This window comes from Canis lupus, chromosome 26, assembly GCF_048164855.1.
Source record: "Canis lupus baileyi chromosome 26, mCanLup2.hap1, whole genome shotgun sequence".
Lineage (NCBI taxonomy): Eukaryota > Metazoa > Chordata > Mammalia > Carnivora > Canidae > Canis > Canis lupus.
In genome coordinates, this window is record NC_132863.1 from 22,328,416 (window position 1) to 22,356,210 (window position 27,795).

General features: G+C 48.6%; 1 protein-coding gene across 3 annotated transcripts; it reads left to right on the top strand.

Moving 5' to 3' along the window:
- Positions 1-150: 150 nt before the first annotated feature.
- On the top strand, positions 151-27,795 carry TCF15 (transcription factor 15). Of its 3 annotated transcripts, XR_012018456.1 has the most exons (4): positions 151-760; positions 6,236-6,365; positions 10,091-10,176; positions 27,275-27,795. XR_012018456.1 is itself a non-coding variant. In XM_072800427.1 (2 exons), the coding sequence occupies exons 1-2, from the start codon at positions 227-229 to the stop codon at positions 6,308-6,310; spliced, it is 609 nt and encodes a 202-aa protein (XP_072656528.1). In that variant the 5' UTR covers positions 151-226; the 3' UTR covers positions 6,311-6,694. The 3 variants fall into 3 exon arrangements, 1 of the variants encoding a protein (XP_072656528.1); XR_012018455.1 differs by lacking the exon at positions 27,275-27,795 and having other exon boundaries at positions 10,091-11,897; XM_072800427.1 differs by lacking the exons at positions 10,091-10,176; positions 27,275-27,795 and having other exon boundaries at positions 6,236-6,694.

Below are 27,795 nucleotides of genomic sequence, written 5' to 3' on the forward strand. Positions count from 1 at the left end.
CAAGCTGGGGGACGGGGGCGGCGGGCGCCTCGCCATTGGCCGCGGCGCGAAGGCCGCCTCCCCATTGGCCAGGGCGGCGGCCCCGCCCCCGCCGGGGCGGCCTCGTGATTGGCCCCTCCCCGGCTATAAGGCGGCGGCCGGCGGGGCCGTGGGAGCGCGCGGGAGCGCACGGCGGGGCGCGGCAGACGCCGGGACGCGGCGCACGGAGGGACGCGGCCCCGCGCCCATGGCGTTCGCGCTGCTGCGCCCCGTCGGTGCGCACGTGCTGTACCCGGACGTGCGGCTGCTGAGCGAGGACGAGGAGAACCGCAGCGAGAGCGACGCGTCCGATCAGTCGTTCGGCTGCTGCGAGGGCCTGGAGGCGGCGCGGCGCGGCCCGGGCCCCGGGGGCGGGCGGCGGGCGAGCGGCGGCGGCGGCGGCGGCGGCGCGGGCCCGGTGGTGGTGGTGCGACAGCGGCAGGCGGCCAACGCGCGGGAGCGGGACCGCACGCAGAGCGTGAACACGGCTTTCACGGCGCTGCGCACGCTCATCCCCACCGAGCCGGTGGACCGCAAGCTGTCTAAGATCGAGACGCTGCGCCTGGCGTCCAGCTACATCGCGCACCTGGCCAACGTGCTGCTGCTGGGCGACGCGGCCGACGACGGGCAGCCGTGCTTCCGCGCGGCCGGCAGTGCCAAGAGCGCGGTCCCCGCCGCCCCCGACGGCGGCCGCCAGCCCCGCTCCATCTGCACCTTCTGCCTCAGCAACCAGCGCAAAGGGGTGAGTGCGCGGAGCCTCGAGACCCGCGCCGCGGGGTCAGGGGTCGGCGGGGGACGGGGCCTCCCAGGGAAGCCGAAGAGCAGCAGAGGCGCCGGTGAAGCGAGGGCGAAGCCACAGGAAGTTCGGCGGGGGCTGGGGCGCTCCCAGCCCAGGGTTTGGTGTGCCACGGAGCCACCCGCCCAAAGCCCCCCCACCAGAAGTGGGGCAGGGGAGCCCAGGGAACGGAGATTGCTCGCCGGAGCTGTGCTGGGAAAGAGTGTGAGGAAGTAGTTGGAAAGGCCATCCATCGCCCTATTAAGCGCTTCCCATGCGCGACGTGCGTTCCTCCTCCTTTCTTTTACACTCGCAAGAACTCTCTGGCAGGTACTTGTTCTGCCCGGTGTATCACTGATGAGGACCTGAGGCTCAGGGGGGTGTGCTCACATGCTCACAGGTGCTCACAGGGAAGCCAGAACGCACGTTCTTTTCTTTTCTTTTATTTTCTTTCTTTTCTTTTCTTTTCTTTTCTTTTCTTTTCTTTTCTTTCTTTTTTTAAAGATTTTCTTTATTCACGAGAGACACACGGAGAGAGGCAGAGACACAGGGAGAGGGAGAAGCGGCTTCCTCCAAGGAGCCTGATGCAGGACTTGATCCCAGGACCCAGGAATTAAGACCTGAGCCAAAGGCAGATGCTCAACCACTGGGCCACCCAGGTGCTCCCAGAATGCAGGTTCTGTTGCTTGTTGGTTGGCGTTGCCCTGAACTACCCCTACCAGTAAAATAATTGTCCCCCATCCTGAGACTTGACCCAAGGGCAGGAGACTGGGAAGAAAGAGACACATATCCCCAGCTGAAAGTCTGAGGTAGCCAGCTAATGGGCAGTAGGGGTCTCCTACTGCTCCATTAAGAAGATAGTCTCCCCAAAAGGGATGGAGTGTGGGGGCGAGATCACTGTTGAGTCAGCTGGAAGGAGCTGGAGTTGAACTCCTGTGGTGTGTCCCAGATGAGGATGAGAACCAGCCTGGTAGGGGGCGGATGGGGCTGAGTAGCTGCAAAGGTTGCAAGGGGGCTCTCCTGGTTGGAAGCTGGTTCTTCTGCCTGGACCCCAAGGAGCCTGCTTCATCCCCGACCTTTCCCTCTCTGTCCTGGCCTTCTCTTACAGTAAGGAACCTCTTTGGATTGTAGCAGCTGGCATTTATATCTGGAGATAGAGACTGGGAGAGTCCCTGACTGACCTACAGCCTTTTGGAAAGTGAAAGGGCACAGGGGATGACCATCAGGTCTCTGAGTCCCCTATTCTTTGGTTTTTACAGCTGTCTAGGCCCCCTGCTTCACTCTGTCCTGGGGAAGCCTCTGTGTCCTGACCTCAGACCACCCTCTTCTGACTCATCAGACTCCCAGCCTGGCCTCTCACCCCCATGGCTGCTTCAGATTCCGAGTCAGTCGTCTTAGGCTCTCTGTCTGACTCGTTCGCTGCCCCTCCCAGCTGCGGGCCCTGGCCAGTGTTCCAGGCGGGGGTGGGGGGTGAGGGCAGGTGGGCCTTCAGGCATCCAGCTTGGGATGTGAAGGCTGGCCTGGCCCTCAACGATAGCCCTCTCACTGCCCTTCACCTGTTCCTTCAGTTCATCCAACCTTATCTTCCCTATGGTCACCTTTTGTTTGCTCTGAGAACATTTCCAGAGAAACAGGTTGTAGGTCTCCACCCACCACGGTCAGGAGCTCCTAGTGCAATGCCAGGGCCAGGGCAGGAGGATGGGGATGAAGACTAGGATGCTGCACTCTCATGGCGGGAGGACTGTCAGAGCCCAGAGGAAGCCCCTAGCCAGGGACTGCATTCCTGACAGATGCTTGGGAACAGAGACAGGCAGATAAGTGGGTAGAGAAAGGTGTTCTAGGAGCAGGGCACCACAAGAGTTGGCATCAGGAAACATGATGTAGAGAAGGAAAGGGGAAGATGGGGAAGGTGGCAGAGCACAGAGGGGATACAGTCTTGACGGGCACTGATTTCCTGTGCTAAGCACTCTTCACCCATTCTGGTCAAAACACCTCAGCGGCAGTGGCAGTGGGAGAAAGACGTGCTCTGGTGAACCCCACCTGCTGAGAGATGCTGTCACTGGTCCAGAGACTCTGTCCATGATGAAGTGAGGGCTCGAACTCAGGCCTGCCCGACTGGGAAGTGGGAAAGGTTATTGGCGGGGAGGGCAGGCGGAGGTGGCGGTGGGGAGCTGTACCTGCAGGCCTGGGGAAGTTGTGTCTACCCTGCGCCCCTACCAACAGTGGTGTGGGGGTGGGGCAGGGGGTTCTCTGCTGGTTGCAGCCTGTCCCATGGATCACAGGGACTTAGTCGCCTAGGTCTGGCTCTTTCCCCGTGATCCGTCTACAGGACCAAGAACCTAGCCAAATTTGGCTGCAGAAGCCATGCTCACCCCCACAGGCTCCTCTGGGAGTAGGCGAGGGGGGTGATCCTGGCCAGCTCCGGCCCCTCGAAGACTCAACTGAAAGAAAATTGACTCTCTCATGGAGTAACTGCGGGGGCTCCCTTCTGAGCTTTGGGGGCCCGGAGAGCTCCAAGGCCTGGACTCTACTGCTTTATTCTGAGCCACCACTTCCCTCCCACGCGGCTGGCCTGAGGACAGGGTCATCAGGGACCACCAGGCAATCTGTAGTATCTTTCTGTTTGAGGAGGGGTTAAGTGTGGTCCTCTGTGGTAGAAATAGCAAGTGGGAAGGACGCCTGGGTGGCTCAGCGGTTGAGTATCTGCCTGCGGCTCGGGTCGTGATCCCAGGGTCCTGGGATCGAGTCCCACATCAGTCTTCCCACGGGAGCTTGCGTCTCCCTCGGTCTATGTTTCTGCTTCTCTCTCTGTCTCGTGAATCAATAAATAAAATCTTTTAAAAAGAAAGAAAGAGAAAAAGAAAGAAAACAGCAAGTGGGAGATGGAAGGGGGATTCTGGTCTCTGCCATTTCCCGCTTTGTCAGCTGGGGGTGGAGTTGGATAGGATCATCTTGTAAGGCCCTCCCCAGTTGGTATACATGGCTCAGGAGCAGATGTGGCACAGAGCATGATGTGGCAAGGAGGTACCATTACCTGATGATGCTGATGATAATTCTGTGAACATCTGTGAACGCTGACTATGCATGATGCTACACTAAGGACTTTACCTATGTGAATGCATATAATCCTCCCAGTAACTCCACTTTGCACAGAGGGAGACAGGCTCAGTGGGATGAAGTCACCTGCCTGAGGTCCAACAGGTAGTCCGTGGCAAAGCAGGGATCGAAGCCTAGATCTGTCTCACTCAAGCCCAACTCCTAATCATGGTGCCTCTCAGAGCCCTGGGCACTGAGTTCCTCGGGGACAGAGAAGCTGGGGCCTAGACGGGGCCCCTTCTAAGTGCTTTTGGCAGTCTGCAGGCCTCTTTCACAGCTGCATCTGAAATAGACTGCACCTTGGGGTGGCAGTAGAATCATTTTGTCCCCATTTCATAGACGAGAACACTGAAGCTTAGGGAAGTGAACAGTCCCAGCATTGGCATGAGAGCAGGGTCTCCTGATGACTGCTAGACTTGGGGAAGAGGTGGCTCCCCCTGTCCCTGAGGGCATAGAGTGAAAGAGTGGAAAGCTGGTATTTTATCCTCGACACTACACCCCCTTCCCCCATATCTGTCCCCCCTTCTCAGCCACTCCTGCCAGATTTGTCTGAGAAGCCTAAGCCCCAGGCTCTGCTGGGACTGTGGCCTCAGCCCTCAAAATAGCCCTGCCTGTGAATGAACACGTTGTCCCTGGGCCTGGAGAGCCTCGAGGGAGGCTGGGCTCACATCTGGATGGATCTGCCCCAACCTGGGCCCAGGGCGGAGGGGGCAGGGGGCAGAGCTCCCAGATGGTTGGCTATTTCTCTAGATGGCTGAGAAAGATGCCTGTCCTAGCATCTCCTAGCCAGGCTCACTGGGGTGAGTATTTACAGCAGGATTTCAGATACCAGCATGTCCTGGAAGCAAACAGACTGTTGGACGACATGGATTTCTAGCCCAGCTTTTTTACCTACTGGCTGGGTGCCTCTGGGCCAGTCATTCAATAGCTGGAGGCCTCAACAGAGAGGGTGCTCTAATGTCTGTGACCTCACTGGCCACAGTGAGGATGATACCCCCATGTTAGACCTCAGAACACTGGTAGGGATGGTTAGGTGGCTTCAGGGGCTGCCACCATTAGCTCCTCTTCCGGTGGGCACCACTGATTCAAGCAGCATTAGTTGGCACCTGCTCCATGTCAGGCTTAGGGCTGCACCTGGGACTAAAGAGTGAAGAACATTTCCCTACCACTCCCTCAGCTCCCAGCCTGGTGGGGGAACGAAAAGAGACTCCATCTTCCCCTTCTAAGTTTTCTCCTGTTGAAATGTCCCTGGGGGATCCCTGGGTGGTGCAGCGGTTTGGCGCCTGCCTTTGGCCCAGGGCGCGATCCTGGAGACCCGGGATCGAATCCCATGTCGGGCTCCCGGTGCGTGGAGCCTGCTTCTCCCTCTGCCTATGTCTCTGCCTCTTTTTTTTTCTCTCTCTCTCTATGTGTGTGACTATCATAAATAAATACAAATTAAAAAAAAAAAAAAAGAAAGAAATGTCCCTGGAAGTGCTGGGTAATGGCAGGAATAAAGAAACTTTCCCAGGGAGATGGGGCCAGTGAGCATATTCCTGGCAGAGAGAACACGCTGAATGAAGACAGGGAGACCAGAAATCCTGGTTGATTTCTAGCCTCCCTGCCTTCCTCCCAACCCAATCCAAAGGTTGGTGAGCAAGCCACTGGGCATACAGTCAGGGAGTGGGGAGGACCCTGGTAGGGTTCATTTGTCTTGCCCTTTAATGTAAAATATTATGATTTTAAATGTATTGTTTTTTTTTTTTTGTATTGTTTGTTTTTTAAAGCAACAAGTTACATGGGGGAAGAAATGAAAAAGGTAAAAAAAGTAGATAGCATTAAAAAAGAAAAATAGCCTCCCTCCCACCTATCGTACCTCCTCCTCATGAAATCCCTCTCCTCTGAGGAAACCCATTAGCAATTTCCCACGTTCCCTTCTCTAGACGTCTCAGCACACAGGGACGTCCACTCAGTTCTTGCTTTTGTCCTTAAATGAAGTTATCTCTCCATCATTCCCTACCAGTCCTGAAGACTCTCTTCGGCCTTCTGCTCTGGAGAACTTTATTGTGTGGCGTGATTTTTTTTTTTTTTTTTTTTTTTTTTTTAGATTTTATCTATTCATGAGAGACACTGAGAGAGAGAGGCAGAGACACAGGCAGAGGGACAAGCAGGCTCCATGCAGGGAGCCCGATGTGGGACTCGATCTCGGGACTCCAGAATCATGCCCTGGGCAGGCGCTTAACCGCTAAGCCACTCTGGCATCCTGTGGCTGTGATTTATTTATCAAGTCCCCTATTGCTGGACACAGAGATTAGTTCCAGTGTTCATGGTGACCTGATTGAACTTTCTCTTTCTTTCCTCTTGCAGGGTGGCCGTCGTGACCTGGGGGGCAGCTGCTTGAAGGTGAGGGGGGTGGCCCCCCTCCGAGTGCCGCGGAGATGAGCCTAGTCCCCTATGGCATTTGTTCCAAGCAGGACCCTGGAGAAGGAGGCCAGAGGTCAGCCACTGGTTGAACAGGGGAGAAGACCCCAGAGCCCAACCCAAACCACTTTCAAGTTGGGACCAGGGGGCAAGGGTCTGGGCCCATGACCCTGTGGGCAGGCTCCCTGGGACATCTCCACCGCACCCCAGAGAGCTGTGAGGACCCAGCCAGCCAGCCCCAGCCCTGGCTAGTCAGAGACAAGGCAGAGCTTTTGGAAAAACAAAGACTGTTGGTGACAGAGGATGTGTGCATATCTGTGAATGAGTGTGGGTGTGTGTGTGTGTGTGAGAGAGAGAGAGAGAGAGAGAATTGGTGGGTTTAAAATAAAGTATTTTTAAATAAAAGATGTTCCCAGCTGGAAAACAGGGGAAGGGGGAGCGTGAAGGAGGGACTTGGGACATCAGAGGCCCGAGGCAGCCCCTCTCCTAGACTCTACCACAGGTGCTGCCCTGCCCCCTGGAGGCTGTGAGGCTGGGGGAAGGCAGGAGGACCCACCTCAAGAAAAGATAAGCAGACTTCACAGTCGTCTTGAACAGCCGTTAGCTGTCTGGTGCAGTTGGTCAAGAAATCTGAATTTTATTTATTTTTGAGTAAGGAATATATTTATCCACATGGTTCAAACGTGAGAAGGTACAAGAGGAAATATGGTGAAACTTCCCTCCTTTATGTCCTCCAGCCACCAGCTCTCCCTGCAGGCAGCCTTAGCCACCAGATTTTGTAATCTGTCCCATTCCCTATGAATAACCAAACAAATACAGAAACATAAATACAAATATATATGTTAATTATATATATATATTTATATATATATATTTATATATATATATATAAATATATATATGAACTTTCTTCCACTCTTTACACAAACAGTAGCATGTTGTCCTTTCTTTCTGCCCCTTGCATGTCTCTCTCTGACCTAGACTGGCTGTCGTCCTAAGTCAGCACACAAAGGTAAAGGGTAGCTGGCCAGTCCCTTTAGGGGCTGCATATTCCACTTGAACGTCCTGTACCATAACCCGTCCCTTATCTGTGTTTTCACAGACAGGGCTGTGTAGGCACGCCGTTTTGAAATGTGCTAACGAGATATTCTTGCCCCCGTTTTAACTGAGATGATTTGGAGGAGCAGAGAGACCCAGAGGCATGTGGCATGATGATGAGGTGAGGTCCATCCCTAAAGACTTCCCTTGCCCCAGAGATGCCTGGAGTGGAGTGCCAGTCCCCAGAGCCCCAGTGGCTCTCCAGCAGGCCTGCGAGGTGAGAGCTGGTGTTTCCCCATCTCATGGATTCAGCCAAGGTGGTGATGGGAACAGCTGGTTCGTGGAGCCAAGTGCACCTGGCTCTCCTGCTGGGACTGCCCCTGTGAGACCAGGATCAGAGAGGCTCAGGAGGTGGGAGGGAAGGAAAGGCAGAGAGAGGGGCCAGGTGAGGCAGCAGAGCCAGGCAACCACCCTTTCCTCAGGGCCCACTCAGGCCTATTTTAAAAACGTTCTTAACAAACCCTTTTAATTTGCGTTTACTGACTGGTGCCAGGCCAGAGTCCATGCTTGTATCCACTCTGCTCTACCACCCTCTGCATTTGGCCTTTTGACTGAGCCTGAAGTGGGGCTGCCCATTTTGCAGATGAACAGATTACTGAGCACACACTCCATGCCAGGTGCTGTGCCAGACACTACAGTGGTGAACCAGACCCACCCTCATCTGCCTCGCAAACAAAAACCGAGGCCCCAGGAGAACGAGGGGGTCAGTCCAGGTTGGAGTGGCTGTGAAACCACCACATTTAACCTCTCTGGTATGTGAAGTGGAGGAAGGAGGGCCCCAAGGGGCTGAGGTCCAGCCTGGCAGCACTTTCCAAGCACCCTCTACCACGCTTTCCAGTGTTCCAGGGACACTGGGCTGCCTATCCTGTCCCAGTATAGTCGTGCTTCCCCCTTGGGGAGCTAATTAGGAAAGTACATTGTACTCCCTGTGTCTGACCAGGGCCATGGCCAGGCAGCCCCTGGCAAAGCCGTAGGAAAGGACTGTGACTTCGTCAATGGCAGGAAACCCAGGAGTGGGGACAGAGCAGACACTTGGGTGCTCTGGGCTAGAGGCCCACTGCTGCCAGCAGATTGGCTGGGTGACCCCAGAGAAATTGCTCGACTTCTGCTCTGGGCCTCCTTGGGCCAGTCTCTAACCAGCAAGAATAGCTAGGACAGAATGATCATTATTTGGTTTGCCTGGTTAAAAAGTTTTTAATAGACCATTTATGCACAGGGTGGGTAAGTAATTCAGTACCTTCCTCAGTCTCTTCCCCGAAGGCAATGGCTGGGAACATTTTCCTGTGTGTTCCTCTAGAAGTGCTCTTTCCTGATTTCTAGTACTGAGAAAGCACTTACAAGTTTCTTTGCTTATGTTTCTTCCATTGTAAAAAATATAAACGCTGCAAGACCCTAGAAATATCACACATCCCAAAGACGACCACAGTTAACGCTGTTATCCTACAGAGTTTTTGTAAAGCAGACACTGAAACAAGCATTTACAACATGCTAAGCTAAAACTTTCCCCCAAAGTGTAGCTTACATGCAGGAAAGTGTACCTGCTGGGAAGTGCACACAGCCCAACAGGTTTTCACAAGCTGCACACACTTGTGTACCCAGCGTGCAGACCAGGAAGTGCAATGAGAGCTTCGGGGAGCCCTTCTTGCTCTCCTCAGGGTTCACAGAGTCCTCAGTTCAAGAGATACAAGAGAATAAAGCATCAGTAACGTCACCCTTCCTTCCCAGCCACTCAGTTCCAGGTCTCCGAGGCAATTACTGTAAATCAGGGTCTTGAGGATTCCTGCAGGGACAGTCTCTACATACATGGGCAAGCCACATAAGCATTGTTTTCTCACGTAAGTGGCAGCTTTGTACACATACCATTCTGCACACAAAAAAAATTTCCTTACCTCTTGGAAAGCCTTCAGAGTTCAGAGCTACTTCAGACCCATTCACAGCTGCATAGCACTCTATCCCACGCACTTTGCAGATTATGGGCTTCCTTGAGCTTCGTTCCCAGGTAGTGTGATTAACTCCCAAACCTTGGTGAGGGTTGCAAGGCTGGCCTGACACTTGTGACTCAGAACAGGCATAACCCCAGACCAGTACCTCCGGGGCCCATTTGCCCAACATCCCTGCCCCCAGTATGCATGCTTCCCACCTTCTGGGCTGTTGGCCCAGCCAGGCTCCCCAAGGCTCCCTGAGAGAACCAGCTTGGAGCCAAGGGAGTAACAGAAGCTCACAGAGAAGAAACCAAGGGTTGAGGTGACCAACTTCAGCCAGGCCACCAGGGACCATGAAGGGGAGGCTTAAATTTCAGGTCCCAGTCTCCACCCAAAACGTCTTAGACACTAGAAGCATCAGCGCAGGGGGATCCCTGGGTGGCGCAGTGGTTTAGTGCCTGCCTTTGGCCCAGGGCGTGATCCTGGAGACCCGGGATTGAATCCCACGTCGGGCTTCCGGTGCATGGAGCCTGCTTCTCCCTCTGCCTGTGTCTCTGCCTCTCTCTCTCTCTCTGTGTGACTATCATAAATAAATAAAAATTAAAAAAAAAAAAAAAAAAAAGCATCAGCGCAAAAGCCATCTCCAAGGCCACCACTTCACAATGAGCTGACTGAGCCAATCCAGAGGAAGCATCCTGCCCCAGTGAGTTCCTGGCCCTACTGGACCACCAGGACCCCAGGTCCCCCTTGACACACAGTGCTCTCTTCCCTAATTTCACAGTTGGAAGTGGAAGACCTCAGAGGTCACCCCTGACAGTGAAGGACCCAAAGCCTGGAGAAGGACGGCAGGACAGCATTGGGCCACGGGTATGTAGTATTTGGATCTGAGCAGGACTGAGAACACATCGCCCCTTCCTTGAGCCAGTTCTCCACTGCACTAAGCTCCTGTCATTGGCTCAACTCCTTCCATTTTATGAGGTGCCTGTTAGATTAAAGAACACCACAAAACAATTCCAAAATGTGTGGTAGGTTCAGCAGGCTAACTTAGGCACCCGTGCACAGTCACAAGTTACAACACACTATCGTGAGAACATTACATAGAGGATTTACAAAAATCTCAATTTATGGGACATGCATGTAAAGTTGAATGTATCTCTTGTTACCGTATGTTTTACCTCATGTGGATATGATCTCAAAAGTTGAGACCTGGATGACAAAATGTAGGACATGACCTTGAACTGGAGCCGGTACTGCAGGGAGATATGCTATAGAAGACAGTTGACAAAATCAGGGTAAGAACAATAGATTGGATAAAAGTACTGCAGCAATGTTACACTTTCTGAATTTGCTAATTCAGCGTGGTAATGTAAGAGGATATCCCTGTGCTTAAGAAATACATCCTGAAGTATTATCGAGGGGTAGAGGAACATGATGTAGGGGACATATTCTGGAATGGTTCAGAAAAAAAAAGTGTGAGCCAGAGAAGGATACAGAAAATGTGGCAAACTGCCCAAACTTGGTGAATCCAGGTAAAGGGTATATTGGAGTTCTCTGCAGCACTTTCACCTCTCTGGATGTTTGGAAGTGATTGCAGAACAGAAAGTTAGAACAAAGTCGAGACTTTAGCCCACAAGGATGTGAGGCCAGCCAAATGGTCTCCTGGCCCCCTCTGACTCGCCCTTCAGCTGCTCCAACTGAAGGTAGAAAATGCCTCCGGTGGACCCAGGCATCATCCCTGCCCATGACTCTCAGGCCCGCATGCCCTTTGGGAGGCTAGGGTGGTCCCAGTCCCCAAGAACTCCTGCCACTGTGATTTATGTCCCTGTGAGCTTCAGCAGCTGTGAGCACAGGTCCTGCCCAGCAGCCTGCGGGGTGGGGGTGGGGGTGGGGGGGTGGTCAGCGTTTGCTTCTCAGCGTGTCTAATCCAGACCAGACTTGCACACCCCACGGGCCTGGGATCAGGCTCCCAGGGGGCCAGGGTCAGAGGGCAGGCCAGCAGGGCCTGGAAACCAGGGAGGTGCTGAGGGTGAACCGGCTGGAAAGCAGGAGCCCTGGCCTGGGCTAGCTTGGCGGCTGCTCCTGTGTGACCTGGGCTGGGTATCTTCCCCTCTCTGGGCCTTGGTTTTCCTCATCTCAGCAGTTGGCTAGTGGTGGACCAAAAGGGTTTTGTAGCTTGACAGATGGGCTTTGTCAGAGGGAAGGCTGGTAGAATTTAGGAGTTGTTTCTTAGTGCCCAGAGCCTCGAAGCTTGGAAAAATGCCTCACTTTTTGAAAGCCTACTCTGTGCCTGTTCTGGGTCTGTGCACTTTAAAATCAGTTAATCAATATAGCCTACTCAACAATCTGCACTATTATCACCCCACTTTGTAGATAAGAAACGGAGGTACAGGAAGGTTAAAGAATCTACTCAAGGGGCACCCGGGTGGCTCAGTGGTTGAGCGTCTGCCTTTGGCTCAGGTTGTGATCCCGGGGTCCTGGGATCAAGTCCCACATTGAGCTCCCCACAGGGAGCCTGCTTCTTTCTCTGCCTGTGTCTCTGCCTCTCTGTGTGTGTCTCTCACAAATAAATAAGTAAAATCTTTAAAAAAATAATCAAGGTCACAGGGAAGCTGGTAAGTGAGTACATTTGAACCAGGTGTCCTGGCTGCCCCACATAGCCTCATCAGGTGTGCGTCTGGTCCCATTGGACCCTAAGTGGACCTGGGCTTCCAGAGCAAGACAGAAAAGGGCAGCACACAGCCTAGGTTGTACCCATACTTTAGGGTATCCAGAGGAGCCCAGGGCCCAGGCTGTACTGATGAAGTCAGAGTCTGGGGGTGGGTTCCAGAGCCTGCATCTTCCACAGGCTCCCTGGCATTGCAGATGCTCCCAGAACTGGAGAGGCTCAAACACAGACTCCTATAGGCTCTCAGTGGAAGGGCCTCTGAAACTTATCTCCTTGGAGACTTTCAGGTCACCAGTGGGGAAACTGAGGCCCTGAGCAGGCAAGGTGCATCCCCAATGTCATACAATGAGTCAGAAATGAGCCAGAGCCAGATACCATGTGTCCCAGTCACTGTTTTCCTTGCCTGGTGACACATCCCAGAGCAGAGATAAGCATAAGAGGAAGTGACCTTGATGGGGCTCGCTTAATCTAGGTTCGTCATCCTCTTTTCTCAGTCTAAAAAACCGAGTCCAAGGCCTCCCAGCTAGGTGGTGGCATAGCCATGATGTGAATCCAGAGAGACTGGCTCTGGATCCCATGGTCTGAGCCACGGAGAGGAGGTAAAACTTGTCAGAAGGCATAGGATAGAGTTTGACATCATAGACCAGCTTTGGATGGATCAATCCATTAGTCAGTCAACAAACATGTGTTTGCCCTGCTCTGTGGGCCACACAAGGCTCTAAGGATGATCAGAGAATAAGACTGCTGTGGTGCCCACCCTCGTGGAGGCCACAGTCTAAAAAAACAGGCTCTGAGCAAATAACAATGTGACAGGTGCTTCCAAGTCATGGGGTGCCTGTGTGTCTGGGAGAGAGTAGAGGAAACAGGGTGATGCTCTGAGGCCAGAGAAGGCTTTGCCAAGTGTGAGAGGCTCTGCAAAGTCGTCTAGCCCACCCTGCACCAGATGAGCAATGGGGTACCTGTGGGTCCCCAGGGCTCTCCCTGAACATAACCTGATAATCCCTGACACATCTCCCTGAGCACCCAGAGCAGCGCCGCCTCTGCGCTGGTGGTTCGAGCCCTTGTAACCCATTTACTGCTCCCCACCCCAGCAAGGCAGGGGCTGTTCTCATCCTCGTGGCTCCCCCAGCTCACACAGGGTCTAACGCCCATCCTCTCATCTCCTTCCTTTCCTGCCCGGGGACTACAGCTTAGGTTTCAAGGCTCTCCCCAGGCCGGGCCAGGGCCTCTGCCTGCTGCACCCTCTGACTGCCAGGGTGCTGCAGCATACCCAGTGCCATGGGTGGTGCCAGCACAAAGCAGGTGCTCAGCAGATACCTGCCAAAGGACCCAGGGGCATCCCACTGCCTGGCTCTGTCTTCATGCCACACTGCAAGGCCCATTGTACCCATGTCACAGACGGGGCTCAGAAAGAAGCAGTGCTGGCCTGAGGTCACCCAGCTAGGAGTGCAGTTATGCTTCGAACCCAGATCTGTGGTTCATCCCATCTGCAGAAAACCCATGCAGCCTGGAAGCTCAGAAGATACTGGCAAGGAGCCTTTAACCGTAGAGGAGAGCAGGATGGGCCCAGAGCTTAGGGAGGAGGAAAGGCGCTGACCAGCTGGGAACTCCGTGGGAATGTCTCTTGCCCCCCAACCCCACCCCACCCCAATAGGTCCCCCAGGCAGCAGCCAGGGCAGGGGGAGGATGGGGTCAGGGAGGCTGGGCCGTGTTTTGCTCTCACTACTCACTGGGCTCCTAGAGGCAGCCTCCCCCCACCCTGGTCCCCCCCTCCCCCCCCCGCCTCTCCCTCCCCCTTCAGCCCAGGCTCATTGCCCCCCACCCCCACCCCTGACTCTCAGAAAGCCCTGGAAAGGCTGCTTTCTTTGAGACAGGAAGGTGTCCTCAAGTCTCAGGAAGGAAAAACAGTCAAGCTGAACCCACCAAGACCGTCTCCAAGGGGCCAGGGCTGGCGCCAGGCCAGGCCTGACATCACCTGGGAACTGCCTCGGCCCAGGCCCTGCAGCTGCAACACGCCTCCTGGGGGGACGTGCTTTTGCTATTTAAAAAATAATAATAATAATAATTAAAAAAAAAAAAAACATTTCCAGTCTGGTGTTTTTAAATGTGCTTTTTATAGTGGCCCTGGGGTGTGGTTGTTTGGGTGTCCCCCCCCCTCCCCTGTTTCCACGAGTCCTGATTTTCACACCACACAATGTAGCCTTTGACCAATTCCAGCTAATTCCTGGGGATTCTGGGCAGGACCTCCTTCCAGTCTCTGACCCCCTCTGATTATCTTTTATCTATCCAGATATATTTAATTTTAACTATAAAAAAATATTGAAATGTTTGCCTGTGATATCACATTCCAAAAGTGCCTAAGAGCATTGGGTGAAAAGTAAGTGCCTTCCCAACACCGAGTCACCCCCTCAGTCCCCGAGACAGCTCCTCTTATTTTATCCAACAGAACCTCCTCTAGCACTTATTATGTACCAGGCACTCTTTGGAGCAATTATATAATATTAACTCATTTCATCTTCATAAAGCCCATATGAGGTAAGGTTTCCATTGGCTACTTCCTTGTGAATGTTGCCAAAGATATTCTGTGCATATAGAAGCAAACCTAGATCTATAATCTTTCCCCCCTCCCCTTTAAAAAAAAAAAAACACAAAGAGAAGCTTTTTATACAGCCTGGTCTGCGCTTTGCTTCATTTACTTAAAAATATATCTTGGACTCATTTCATATTGGTACATACAGAGATTCCTCTTCCGTCTTTATAGCTGCATCGTATTCCATCGTATATGGACGGATGTGCCACAATATAATGAATGTGGCCACTCATGGTGAACATTAAGGATGTTTCCAATATTTTCTCTTATGAACAATGTTGTGATGAATAGCCAAAGTAATTTTTCTAAAAGCATAGCTTGGACCTCAGGAGTCCAATACTCAAAAACTCTCCATCTTTCTCCTTTATATGCAGAAAGGCACCTTAAGTGTAGGGATTATTAAGAACCCTTCTGGGACTGTGATGAAAGCAATGAAACTGCTTCCCCCAGAAACACTCATGGACAACTGAGCTTCGTGTGGGGTTCAGGAATTCCCGGAACCCCCACCCATGGACGCAATAATGCCAAGACACCTCTCCAGGCTGTGGTGTGCCTGGGGCTTGGGACTGGACATTTTGGATTGCCAGCTCCACTGCTTCTGAGTTTCACGGCCTTGGGAGAATTCATGTCCCTCCCTGCCTGACCCTACATCCTCTTCCCACTGCCCTTACAGCCTAATCCAAAGTTCTCTCTGGCATGCCAGCTCCTGCCACCCACCCCTCTCCCAGCTTGCTCTCTGGGCTCCAGGCACACCAGTCACCCTTCAGTCCTTAGGACACACCAGGCACACTCCAGCCTCATGGCCTTTCTTTTTGCTTCCCTCCACCTGGCATGCTCTTCCCTGGATCCTCAAGGCTTGCTAATTCCCTTCATTTAGATCTCTGCTCAAAGGCCACCTCCTCCAGGAGGCCTGCCTTGACTACCCTAGCTACAGTAACACTCCTCCTCTAATCCTTTTTATCTTTGTTGTGGCAAAATATACATAACATAAAAATTCACCAATTTCAAAAAAATAAATAATTTTAAAAAATTCACCAATTTCATCATGTTTAAGTGTACAATTCAGTAGTATTAAGTACACCCACAACATTGTGCATCACCACCAGAAACATCGGGAAGTTTTTCATCATCCCAAACAGCTCTTTACCAATCTTTATCCCCTTTACTTGTTTTAGTTTTTCTTCACAGGATATTGCTACCTGACACTATGATATTTATTTATGTATACATCATGTTTACTGCCTGCCCCCTTTCACTAGAATGGAAGCTATGAAGAGGGCAGAGAGTTGGCCTCTGTTGTGTTGTGCTGCTATGGTACCAGCCCTTCAAGAGTGATAGGGACATAGTAAGTGCTCAGGAAATGGTTATGGATAAGTTAACTGATGAAGGGTTTTTCTTGTAGAAAAAGAGAATACAGGAAGAGACTGACTCTGCACAATTCGGGCCAGCCTCTCTTCCCCCCACTTGTCTACCCCTCCTTCTTCCTCCAACCACACTGATTGTGCTGTACCCTGCAGTGCCCTCTGCCAAGCCTCTGTCCAAGAAATGTTTTTTCTTCATGCATCAAAGTCTGTTCATTTTTCAAAATTCTGCTCCAGGGCCCCTGGGTAGCTCAGTGGTTGAGCATCTGCCTTCAGCTCAGGTCATGATCCCAGGGTCCTAGGATTGAGTCCTGCATCAGTCTCCTCACAGGGAGCATCCTTCTCCCTCAGCCTATGTCTCTGTGTCTCTCATGAATAAATAAATACAATCTTTAAAAACAAAAACAAAAAACCCTGCTCCAATCTCCAACTTGCCCATGGCACTTTCTGCCTGGCATTGGCCAGGTCTTTTGTGGTTGTAGGTAGAAAGAAAGAAAGAAAGAAAGAAAGAAAGAAAGAAAGAAAGAAAGAAAGGAAGGAAGGAAGGAAGGAAGGAAGGAAGGAAGGAAGGAAGGAAGGAAGGAAGGAAGAAAAAGAAAGAAGAAAGAAAGAAAGAAAGAAAGAAAGAAAGAAAGAAAGAAAGAAAGAAAGAAGAAAAGAAAGAAAGAAAGAAAGAAAGAAAGAAAGAAAGAAAGAAAGAAGAAAGAAAGAAAAGAAAGAAAGAAAGAAAGAAAGAAAGAAAGAAAGAAAGAAAAGAAAGAAGAAAGAAAGAAAAGAAAGAAAGAAAGAAAGAAAGGAAAGAAAGAAAGAAAGAAAAGAAAGAAAGAAAGAAAGAAAGAAAGAAAGAAAGAAAGAAAGAAAGAAAGAAAGAAAGAAAGAAAGAAAGAAATCCAGTTCAAAGTAGCTAATGGGGAAGGGGAAAAGAAAGGTAAGCTATTGGCTTCCAGAACTGAGTTCAGGGCACTGATCTCATGGCTAAATGCAAGTTATCCTAGGATACCGTTAGAACCATCCCTCATCCCTGCTTTCTTCAGTATCAGCTTCATTCTCGGGAAGCCTCTCCTCTTGTGATGGCAAAGATGGCCGCCAGCAACTCTGGATCACGACTCATCCTTTTAGAAACCCCTTTGGAGTAGGCCCCCTCCCTAGCAGTTCCAGCAAAAAGTCTTAGTAAAGGCCCCCATTGGCTTGCTTTGGGTCATTTGGCCAGCCTGGTGCTAATCCCTGTGGCCAGAGGAATGAAGCATTCTGCCTGGCCAGACCTGGTCACATGTCCACCTCTGAAGTGCATGTGGATGGGTTTGTCTGGCCCAAGTGACAAGAACCAAGAGTGGTGAAGGGCTGGTTTCCCAAAAGAAAACGGGGAAGTGGCCACTCAGCAGGCAAAAGCCTCAGATGTCATGAGCAATGCCTGTGTTGGAGCATTTGCCCCACCGCCGCCAGGAACCTGAGTAACTTTTGTAGGATGCACCTTCCTTCTGAATCTATGAGTCCCCTTGAAGCAAAGTCCAGCCACCAGCGCAGAGTCTAGCAATGGACAGCACCTGATGAACGCCTCTGTTCTTCCCTCCTCTCCTTCAGGATACAGAGTCCTTTGTGCACTCAGTCTGTGACTTGGCCAGCTTCGGAGGACCCTGACTCTGGCCAGTGCTGTGGCCCTGACCCCTGCCCTACCACCCTGGTACATCCTGTCCCTACCACAGGTGGATCAGGAGGTCCAGTTCTCAGTCCACGTCATTGGTATGACCTTGAGCGAGTCTGTGTTGTCCACCCCCCCACACCCAAACCCTACTAAGCCTAAGTGGTCCCTTCTGTTAAGTAGGGGTTGGGAGAGGCATTCGACCTGAAAGGCATATTCTCCTTTTCAGTCCCTCGTATCCCTCTTTCTAATTTTTTCCATGTCTGGGTACCACCTGTGCTGACAGTTACATAATATTTTTTTTTCTTTAAATGGATCCTCTTTTAAATACATAAATATATTCATTTCAAAAGGGAACTTTAGATCCCTCCATAAATGGAAAACCAGTATCTTGTGCCATAAATAGAAGGTAACCATAAAAATAAGTACAATGAAAACAAAACAATGTCATTAAATTCTTGCCAGATCCGGCTGCCTGCCGAAGGCTTAGAGGTGGAGGCTTGCTCTCTGTTAAAAAGGGAAGTAAGTGTTAAGAGAGGTGTTAAAAACACACCAGCATTCAGCAGAGACTTTCTCCTTAATAACAAGTTGAGAGAAAACTGGAAAGGGAGGAAGATTCTCGCTCTGGGCTTTTGTGGCTCTTAAGTTAGGTGGGATTCCAACTAGCAGCAGCTTGGGTGGAACCTGTCACACCCACCCACTTTTAGGAGGTGAAGGACCTGGCTGTCCCCTTCCCTGGAGGGGAACACAATATGTATTTCCATTTGCATACATTTGCATGAAGAGCCTCTGAAAAGATCAGAAATGAATAAATGTGGTGGGAACAAATAGGAAATATAGTGGGGATGAGGCTTATATTTTTTGAACCATATTAATATATTACTCAAATTTTAAATAATAACAACAAGTATTTATTAGCATCTGTTCTGTAAGCAGACTGGATGCTAGGCATTGCAAATTCATTCATTCATTCATTCATTCATTCATTTATTGTGAGCACGTGTGCAAGCAGGTAGAGGGGCAGAAGGAGAGGGAGAGAGAGAACCTCAAGCAGACTCCCCACTGAGCACGGAGCCCAATGCAGGACTCAATCCCACAACTCTGAGATCACGACCTGAGCCAAAATCAAGAGTTGGACGCTTAATCGACTGAGCCACCCAGGTGTCCTGTTCACTCTTTTATAAACTAACCAGGTCGATGAACATTAGCACAACCATGGATCGAGAGCCCTCTGCTAGGCTCTGTGGGTTTACTTGTTTGTCCATTCAGTCAGCTAATGTTCATCAGGACTCTGACTTTGTTCACTCATCAGAATGGATCAGTGGTAAGTCCTGCCCTCAAAAAGATCACGGTTTAGAGGGGAAGCAGGTGGCCTGACAGACAAGCAAGCTGCCAAGAGACTGGACAGCAAACACAACTTGTGCAAGGGTGGGAGATGACAAATTGCTTGGACTCCATTGCAGAACCTTGCACGTTCTCCTGGGTGCAGCAGGGGGCAGGGAGGCAAAGGTAGGAGCAGAGAGAATGAGGCCAAGGGACTAAGGGGTGCCCCCTCATTAAGGTCCTGCCACCAGGAGAAGAGCTCAGGCATTAGGAAGCAAGAAATGGGAGGACAGGTTGTCTCTGATGCTTAGGTGAATCCCTGCCACACTACAAAATGCCTGAATCCATTCTCTCCATTCCCAGCACCGTCTTTGCCTTCTGCTTTCCCCTCTTACCCAGATGACTACTATAGCCCTCTTGCTAGTCTCACCCCTCTATCTTGTCGTCTCCAACTCACAGTAGCCAGAGTTATAGCTTCAAACCCTACAAGAGCTTCCAGATGCCCTTAGGATAAAATCCAAACTCCTTACTGTGGTGCACAAAATGCCCTATGACCCAGCCTCTTCCAACATCATCAACCTCATGTTCTACTGCGCTCTCCCTCAGTCAGTGCGCTTCCACCACTGGCCCCTTTACTGTTCTTCAGATATACTAGTCTTGTCTACCTCAGGGCTTCTGTGCATCCTATCCTCTCTGCTTAGAATGCCAACTTCTTATACTTCAGGTTTCGTCTTAAATATCATCTTCTCAAGAAAGCCTTACATAACCATATTATTTAAAGCAGGGCTCAGGGCACCTGGGTGGCTCAGTGGTTGAGTGTCTGCCTTTGGCTCATGTCTTGATCCTGGGATCCTGGGATCAAGTCCTGCATCAGGCTTCCTACAGGGAGACTGCTTTTCCCTCTGCCTATGTCTCTGCCTCTTTCTCTCTCTCTCTCTCTCTCCTGAATAAATAAGTAAAATCTTAAAGAAAGAAAGAAGAGAAAGAAAGAAAAGAAAGAAAGAAGAAGGAAAGAAAGAAGAAAGAAGGAAAGAAAGAAAGAAAGAAAGAAAGAAAGAAAGAAAGAAAGAAGAAAGAAAGAAAGAAGAAAGAAGGAAAGAAAGAAAGAAAGAAAGAAAGAGAAAAAGAAAGAAAGAAAGAAAGAAAGAAAGAAAGAAAGAAAGAAAGAAAGAAAGAAAGAAAGAAAGAAAGAAGAAAGAATCAGCAAACAATGGCCCACATTCCAAATCTGGCCCACCATCTATTGTTGTAAATAAAGCTTTATTGGAACACAACCATGCACATTCACATAGGCATGGTCCATGGCTGGTTTCCCACTACAATAGCAGAGCCAAGAGCTGTGACAGAGACTGGACGCCCCTCAAAGCCTAGAATATTTACTGTCTGATCCCTTGCAGAAAAAGTTTGCTGACCCCTGATCTGAAGCAACCCTTTCCTCTTCCCAAGAGCATCTCTGTTTCATCACCTCACTTATTTACTTCACATCACTTACAACAATCTGTAATCACATCAGTTGCGTGTGTGTGTGTGTGTGTGTGTGTGTGTGCTCAATTGTTGTTATCTCAGGAAAATTTGGAGACAGCGGCATTTAGAACTCAACAAAAGTTTACTTGAAAGGAAGTTTTACCAAAAGTTACAGCTTTTATTTTTTTTTAAGTTACAGCTTTTAGAACGATAAATCACCAAATAAAAAATGCAACAGAGTTTCTGAGGGAAAATAAATCACCAAGGGTTAATCTGTCCAAAGTAGACAAAAGAGCAATTTTCTCTTCTGATTATTATATCTGCAAAGGTAATCACGTATTTTCAGACACAGTTTTGCAGAAGTAAGAAGTAAAGTTGTTTTGTTAAGGAGTCAGTAACTTACAGGAAAGGCTCAGGCTTCGGTTATTTGGGGATTTAGAACGAGACAGAGGGGCCCTGGTTATTCTCAGCCTACAAAGTGCTTCTATAATCTGACTGTTAGGCAAAAATGGGGACGACCCAGTTTGGTTTCCAGCTGCTGTCTGTTCCCCAGCCCTCCAGCCCACTAGTAGAACAGAAGAGAATAGCAGAACCCCCGAGGGAGGTACTGGGTATGTATGGTTTACCTCTGTATTACCAGTACCCAGCACAGGTTTGACTTACATCAGGGAAAAATTATAAGAGTCTGAAATGGGGGGCAGGGGGAGATTACTGGATGTCCTATGGAACACTATGCATTGTCTTCACCTCCTGTCACATTAACTGATTCTATGGTGGTCCCTGCCTGTCACTATCTTTGAGCTCTCACATATCTCTGTAAATTGTAATGAGATTGACAGTAAGTAATACAAATAATTCTTGTCCAAAGAGGTGCAAATAGATTTTATCTGCTCGAGGTACAATTGACCTGTGTCCCTCCCAGCCCTCTCGGAAGAAAATAATTTTACATCTTGAGCAAATTAATTTCAGCATTCTTCATCTACATATGTGTGTGTGTATCTTCTTTTTGGATTCTTCTTCTAACTAGTTCTTGACACTGGTTCCCTCATAAATTAATGATATAAATCAAAACTTTGCAACATGTTCATGTTATATTTGAATGAAAGGCATAGTTTTATTCTTTTATAAAAATTATCTTCTAACAAATATAATCTCTCTTGTTAAATATTTGTGTAATGAAAGCTGGGATTATTAGTGAGGGTGCTTTCATGGCATTCTGTACTTCCTGTAGCACTAGTTTAATAATTATTTTTGCATTATCTTTCTCATTAAAAGCTCCATGAGGGCAAGGACCTTGTCTGACATACTCACCACTACATTCCCCAGAGACCAGCATGGTACCTCCTGACACATAGCAGGTGGGTACATATACATGGATATGTATGCATGCATGTGTGTGTGCATATATACACATGTATATATGCATGTTTGTTTATGTGTACACACACACACACACACACACACACACACACAGAATACATTGTGTTCTGCCCAGGTTAGAACAGACTTAGACCTCTCTTTGAAGTTCCCAGTATTCAATGGAATCCTTTTTGGAAAAAAGATTCAAATTTCTGGGGTGAATTTAATAAATCAAAGGAGGAAAGAAAGAAAAGAGAGAAAGAGGGAGGGAGAAAGGATGGAAGGAAAGGAAGAAGGAAACCAGCAATGGTTCTTTCTGAGCGAACAGGCAGTGGCATTGAAGCTGCACCCCAGCCCCCCAGCCCCTCAGCTTCAGGCACCACCTATCCTCACCAATCAGGTAACAGAGCCCAACATGCTGGGCAGGCTGCTGAGCATTCTGCTGAGGAAGAGTTGTGATTACGGAGCCATCCTTTCCTCCCACCACACTGCCTCCTCCTTTCCAGACTCCTCTCTGCCCCTTTGCCCAATCCAGCTTCCTTGCGAGTCACCTTCCTGTGCTGTTCCACAGTTGCTGGCTGCTTCTCAGACGCCTGGCCTGACCTTTGGTCCTCTCCACCTTGATCATCTCCAGGCAAAAGCCCTCTAACCGACTTGTGCTGATGCCATCAAATCATCAAATCTCTATCCAGGACCTGAGAGGTCATCTTCCTTAAGTGTGTGCTAGAAGCTGCCAGAAACATCAGGATGATTAAAATAGCCCCCTAAGGACCTAGTGGGAGAGATGATGTCTGTCCCTATGGAGTCTTCACACAATGGAGGATAATGGTGCCCACACACCTTCTTCTCATCTGTGGCAGAGACCACCAGTTGCCCCTAACGTCCGTTCTCCCTTTCTACAAAAATAAAACCTCCGACTTTTGGCTGAACAATTATCCACACAGAATAAAGACTACATTTCCCAGCCTTCCCCTTGCAGCTGTTATAGCCACGTGACCAAGCTCTGACCAATGGCACGCAAATAGAAGTGATAGGCGCCTTTTCTAAGTCATGGCTGCCCCTTGCCTTTCCCTGTGCCCACTGGCTGTGTGTAGGTATGGGGAAGCCACCTGAGACCATGGGATCAAGGCAATACCCTAGGGATGCCAGAGCTACAAGACAGAAGAAGCCTGAGACTCCATCTCCATTGAACTAGTCCTGGATTATATACACCCAGGCCTGAGAGAAATAAAATTCTATCATCTTTTTATTTTTTTTAAGATTTTATTTTTATATATCCATCAGAGACACATAGAGAGAGAGAGGCAGAGACACAGGCATACGGAGAATCAGGCTTCATGCAGGGAGCCTGATGTGGGACTTGATTCCCGGTCTCCAGGATCATGCCCTGGGCTGAAGGCAGGTGCTAAACCGCTCAGCCACCCAGGCTGCCCCAAAATTCTACCTTCTTTATGCTATTACTACTTTGGATTTGTGTTAGAACAGATGAACCAAAAAAAAAAAAAAAAAAAAAAGAACAGATGAACCTATATATTCTCTATTCTAATTGTTCATCCATTTCCTTTGCAATAGAATTCAAGCAATAACAAATATTTGTAAAAAAAAAAAAAATAAAAACAAAAAACAAAAAACAAAAAACAAAAAAAAAAAAAAAAAAAAAACAAATATTTGTTAAGTGCTGAGTATGTGCCAGACACTGTTTGAAAGTCTGGGAATACAGAGAGTCTCCAATATGATGGAGCATACATTTTAGTAAATGCATAATTGTGTCTGAGTCATGTTTGATTCTCTTTTTTTCTACTGTTCCTCCTCCTTCACTACTCATCTCCCATGCTCAGTGACAAGCATAACCATATACCATACCTGACAAATGATGAAAGAGAGGCAGTGAAAAGAAGTGGAAAAGATGTGGGATTTGTAGCCACATGTTATATTTAAGTTCTAGCTTAACCTCTCAGGACTTAGTTCCCTCATTTGTGAAATGGGAATAAAAGTACAATTATGTCTTATGGTTTCTGGGAGTGGGAGACAAATTGAGCTAATGAATGGAGAGCTTATAGCACAGTGTTTAACACATAGCCTGTGCTCAATAAAACATGGTTGCTAGAATATTAATATTAATATTAATATTAATAATAACCTGAGTAAAAAAATAATAATAACTACCTGAGTACAAGAAAATACTGGGGTCTCTTCTGACCTAACTTTGCTTGAGAAGCTAACACCTAAGTGTTCTTCACCCCTTCCCCATCTCCTTTTCTCCCTCCCAAGGCCATTCTTTTATTCCCTTTGTCAAATCCATGCCAGTTCTTGGGGTTTCTGCTGTCAACTCTCCCTGAATGAAGAGCTGAGGTCTAAGGAAATCCTCTTCTCCACCCAGTCTACAGCCAGATCCTGAAACCAGCCTTCTCACTGTTCGGAGATGGGCTCTCCTCACTTACTTGCCCTCCCAGATCGGGGGAGTGGAAATGACCAGTCTAGAAAGCTAAACCTGGTTATAAGTCTCTGCTCATCACTAACTCTCGGTATGGTTGTGCATAGTCACTTTGCCACTTTAGGACTCAATTTCTCCCCCCACAAAAACTTACCGAACTTCTACTCATCCTTCAAGACTCAGTTCAGGGATCCCTGGGTGGCGCAGCGGTTTGGCGCCTGCCTTTGGCCCAGGGCGCGATCCTGGAGACCCGGGATCGAATCCCACATCGGGCTCCCGGTGCATGGAGCCTGCTTCTCCCTCTGCCTGGCTCTCTTTCTCTCCCTCTCTCTGTGACTATCATAAATAAATTAAAAAATTAAAAAAAAAAAAAGACTCAGTTCAACTCCCACCCTCTTTGTGAGTCCTCCCGTCATCCCCTCAGACAGAGTTTGTAGTTCTCTCCTCTGTGTCCTTCCCATGGTATGATCATTCCTCTATTATAACAGCCATCATGTTATGTATAACTACTTCCCAGCTGTCTTTCTCTACTAGACATGCAGCCCCTCAAAGACAGATTGTAGCTTATCTAGTCTTTATCCTAGTACAGGTAACCTGGCAAGTGATACAGAAAATGACACATAAATGGATGGATGATTGGATGAGTGGATACAGGTGGATGATTAAATGATTATATGAATTATATGTGTTTATATAGACATCAGACATAGATGATGATAGATGTGGCTAATAAATAGTAGATATTTAGTGAAAGAGTGAATGAAGGATGAATGGTGAATGAAAGAGGAATGGATGAAGAATAAATTGATGAGTTCATGATTGGCTTGTGAATGATAGGTAGATACAAAGAACTGGATAAGAAACACACATTCAATGGATACTTGATGCATGAGAAGCGATGGATGGATAAATGATGAATGGAATAATGGGTAGATGGATGAGGAATAAATAGATGAATAGATGCATAAATAATGGATGATGAAGAACTGGTGAATGAATGAGAGATACTGGATGGCTATTAGTGGCTGGTGAATGGTGGACAGATGAGTGATGGATACAGGGTAAGTGGACAGATGGAATAACGATAGCTGGCTGGCTCGCTGGTGGAATAGATGTATGGATGATAAACAGATTGATAAGGGATGGGTATAGAATGGAGGATAGGTAGATGGATAGTGGATTGGTGGTGAATTCATGATGATGGATAAGAAATAGATGGTGAGTGGAGGATGAGTGGGTGTTTGACTAGATGGATGATGAGTAGGTGATGAATGAATTGTTGGCATTTGAATGAATGTATGAAAATGGATAAATGATAGTTGGATAGATTGATGGCTGATGTGTCAACAGTTCATGAATAGATGTGTGTGTTACCATGGATATTCTTCAAGCCCTAATATTCTGTGAGTCCTTCTAGCCTTGATATTTCATGACTCCTCTCTCTTGGGAAAGAAATGAAACTGATATTTGATAAGCTTCCATGAGCCAGGTATCTTCATGGGTGCTTGACTTATGTCATCTCAAGTAATCATTGTGACAACATTGCAAGGCATGTATTATTATGTTTGCTTTACTAATGAGGAAAATAAGGCTCAGGGGAGGAAGCCTGGCTCGACTTTGCTTCGTATCTGTTTTCTTCTCCTTGTAGTGGCACCACATCCCCTCTGCTAACCATTTCACACATCTCTGCACTGTTCATGGCTTGCCTCCTCCAAAAGCCTCCCCACATCCTGGCCCTCAGGGATCCCTCTCTTCCACACTCTAGACCTCCTACCTCCACCCTTCTCTAACTCTGCTTGTGTCTCTGCATCCTTCTCTCAATCTGTGTCTCTCATGAATAAATAAATAAAATCTTAAAAAAAATAAAGTTGAAGTTGATTTCTCCATCATTAACCAGTAAAGGGGAAGCCACCCAGGCTGACGAGGAGTCCCATGCCTCAGAGACCCTGGTTCCTTCCACTTTGTTGCTCTGACCTCCTTCACATGTGGCTTCCATCTTGTGGCCTAAGATGGCTGCTCCATCCAGCTCCTACTACCTGGTCAATTCTAGCTGGCAGGAATGGGAGGAGAGGCGGGCCAAGAGAAAGTCCCTTTTTTTCTTTAAATACATGTCACAGAAGTTGAAGACACCATTCGGCTTACAGACCCCCATCAGAGCCCTGTCCTATGGCCACACCTATCTGCAAGGGAGAATGGGAAAGATAGTCTTCAGCTGTGTGGTCATCTGACGCTCCAGGAGAGAAAGTCTGATCATTGCGTGATAATTAAATATTTCTGCTATACTTCCTTCTCCCCACCTCCCTGATCATCTTTATCTCATTTTCTAAGTAGGAAAACCAATTTTGACTCATCTATTCTTCTCCCTTTTTTAGTTATGACATAAATTGTATACCCTCAAATTACTGAGGGTTTTTTTTTTAATTATTTATGAGTCAGAGAGAGAGAGAGAGAGGCAGAGACATAGGCAGAGGGAGAAGCAGGCTCCATGCACCGGGAGCCTGACATGGGATTCGATGCTGGGTCTCCAGGATCACGCCCTGGGCCAAAGGCAGGCGCTAAACCGCTGCGCCACCCAGGGATCCCTTACTGAGGGTTTTGACTCAATGTCCCCAACTCTTGCAAACCAAAAGCTTTGGCCTTTGAGCCTCAGAAATAAATTTCCCCCATTTCTGCCTCATCATCTCTTCCCTAAGGTGACGGAGGCCACGAACAAATTGAGAAAAGGTAGCATACAAAGAAATGCAGAAGATGCTGTCAGTGTCACAAAATGTTTTATTGCTATGGACACAGCTCAGGCCTCTCCCTTTCCTGCTCAGTCTTGGGGTGGTTTCCCCTGATCCTAGATGCTCAGTCTTAGTTTAAATGACAACCTTTCAAAGAGGCATTTTCGGCCCACCCTGTTTGTTTCCTTTATAACAGACATCACAAAATGTAAGCTATAAATCTATACACTTTATTTGGCTTGTGAATGAATGGGGGAAGGGACCATCTCTGTCTCTTCATCTTTATATCCCCAGTGCCTGGCACAAAGCCCAACACACAGTAAGATGTTCGCAAATACATTTGATTGAGTGATGAGACTGTGTGCCAGGGTTCCATGAAGTACAGAAAATGTTCATATCTTTTCCAGGTGATTGAAAATAGAGTGCATGTGACTCCACTTACAGTGAGTGGCTTTGGAAGAACTAGGCTTCTTTGACCCTAGAAGTTAAATTATCAATGCAGGTGGGGCTTTTCCCAGTGGATACCAACGGAGGAGGCATGCTGGAGGAACAGATGGGCTACTACATCTTGAGAAATACCCCCCACCTCAACTCCCAACCTGTGTCAAGATGCTATCACACATTCAGGACTTAAATCAACCCAGGAAAAAAAAAAAAGGAGGAAGCTTGACTCTGTTGTATTCAAATCTGAAATGACTGGTGTTTGTCTAGATTTGACTGATATCTGCATTTTCTGGCATCAGGAAAAATAGGTACTCAGGTGAAGCAAAATTCAATTATAGAAAATGGGGTATTGGAGTGGCTGGCTGGCTTAGTCAGTAGAACATCTGACTCTTGCTCTTGGGGTCATGTGTTCAAGCCTTGCGTTGGGTGCAGAGATGACTTACTTACTAAATAAATAAATAAAAGCTTAGAAAATGGGGTGTTA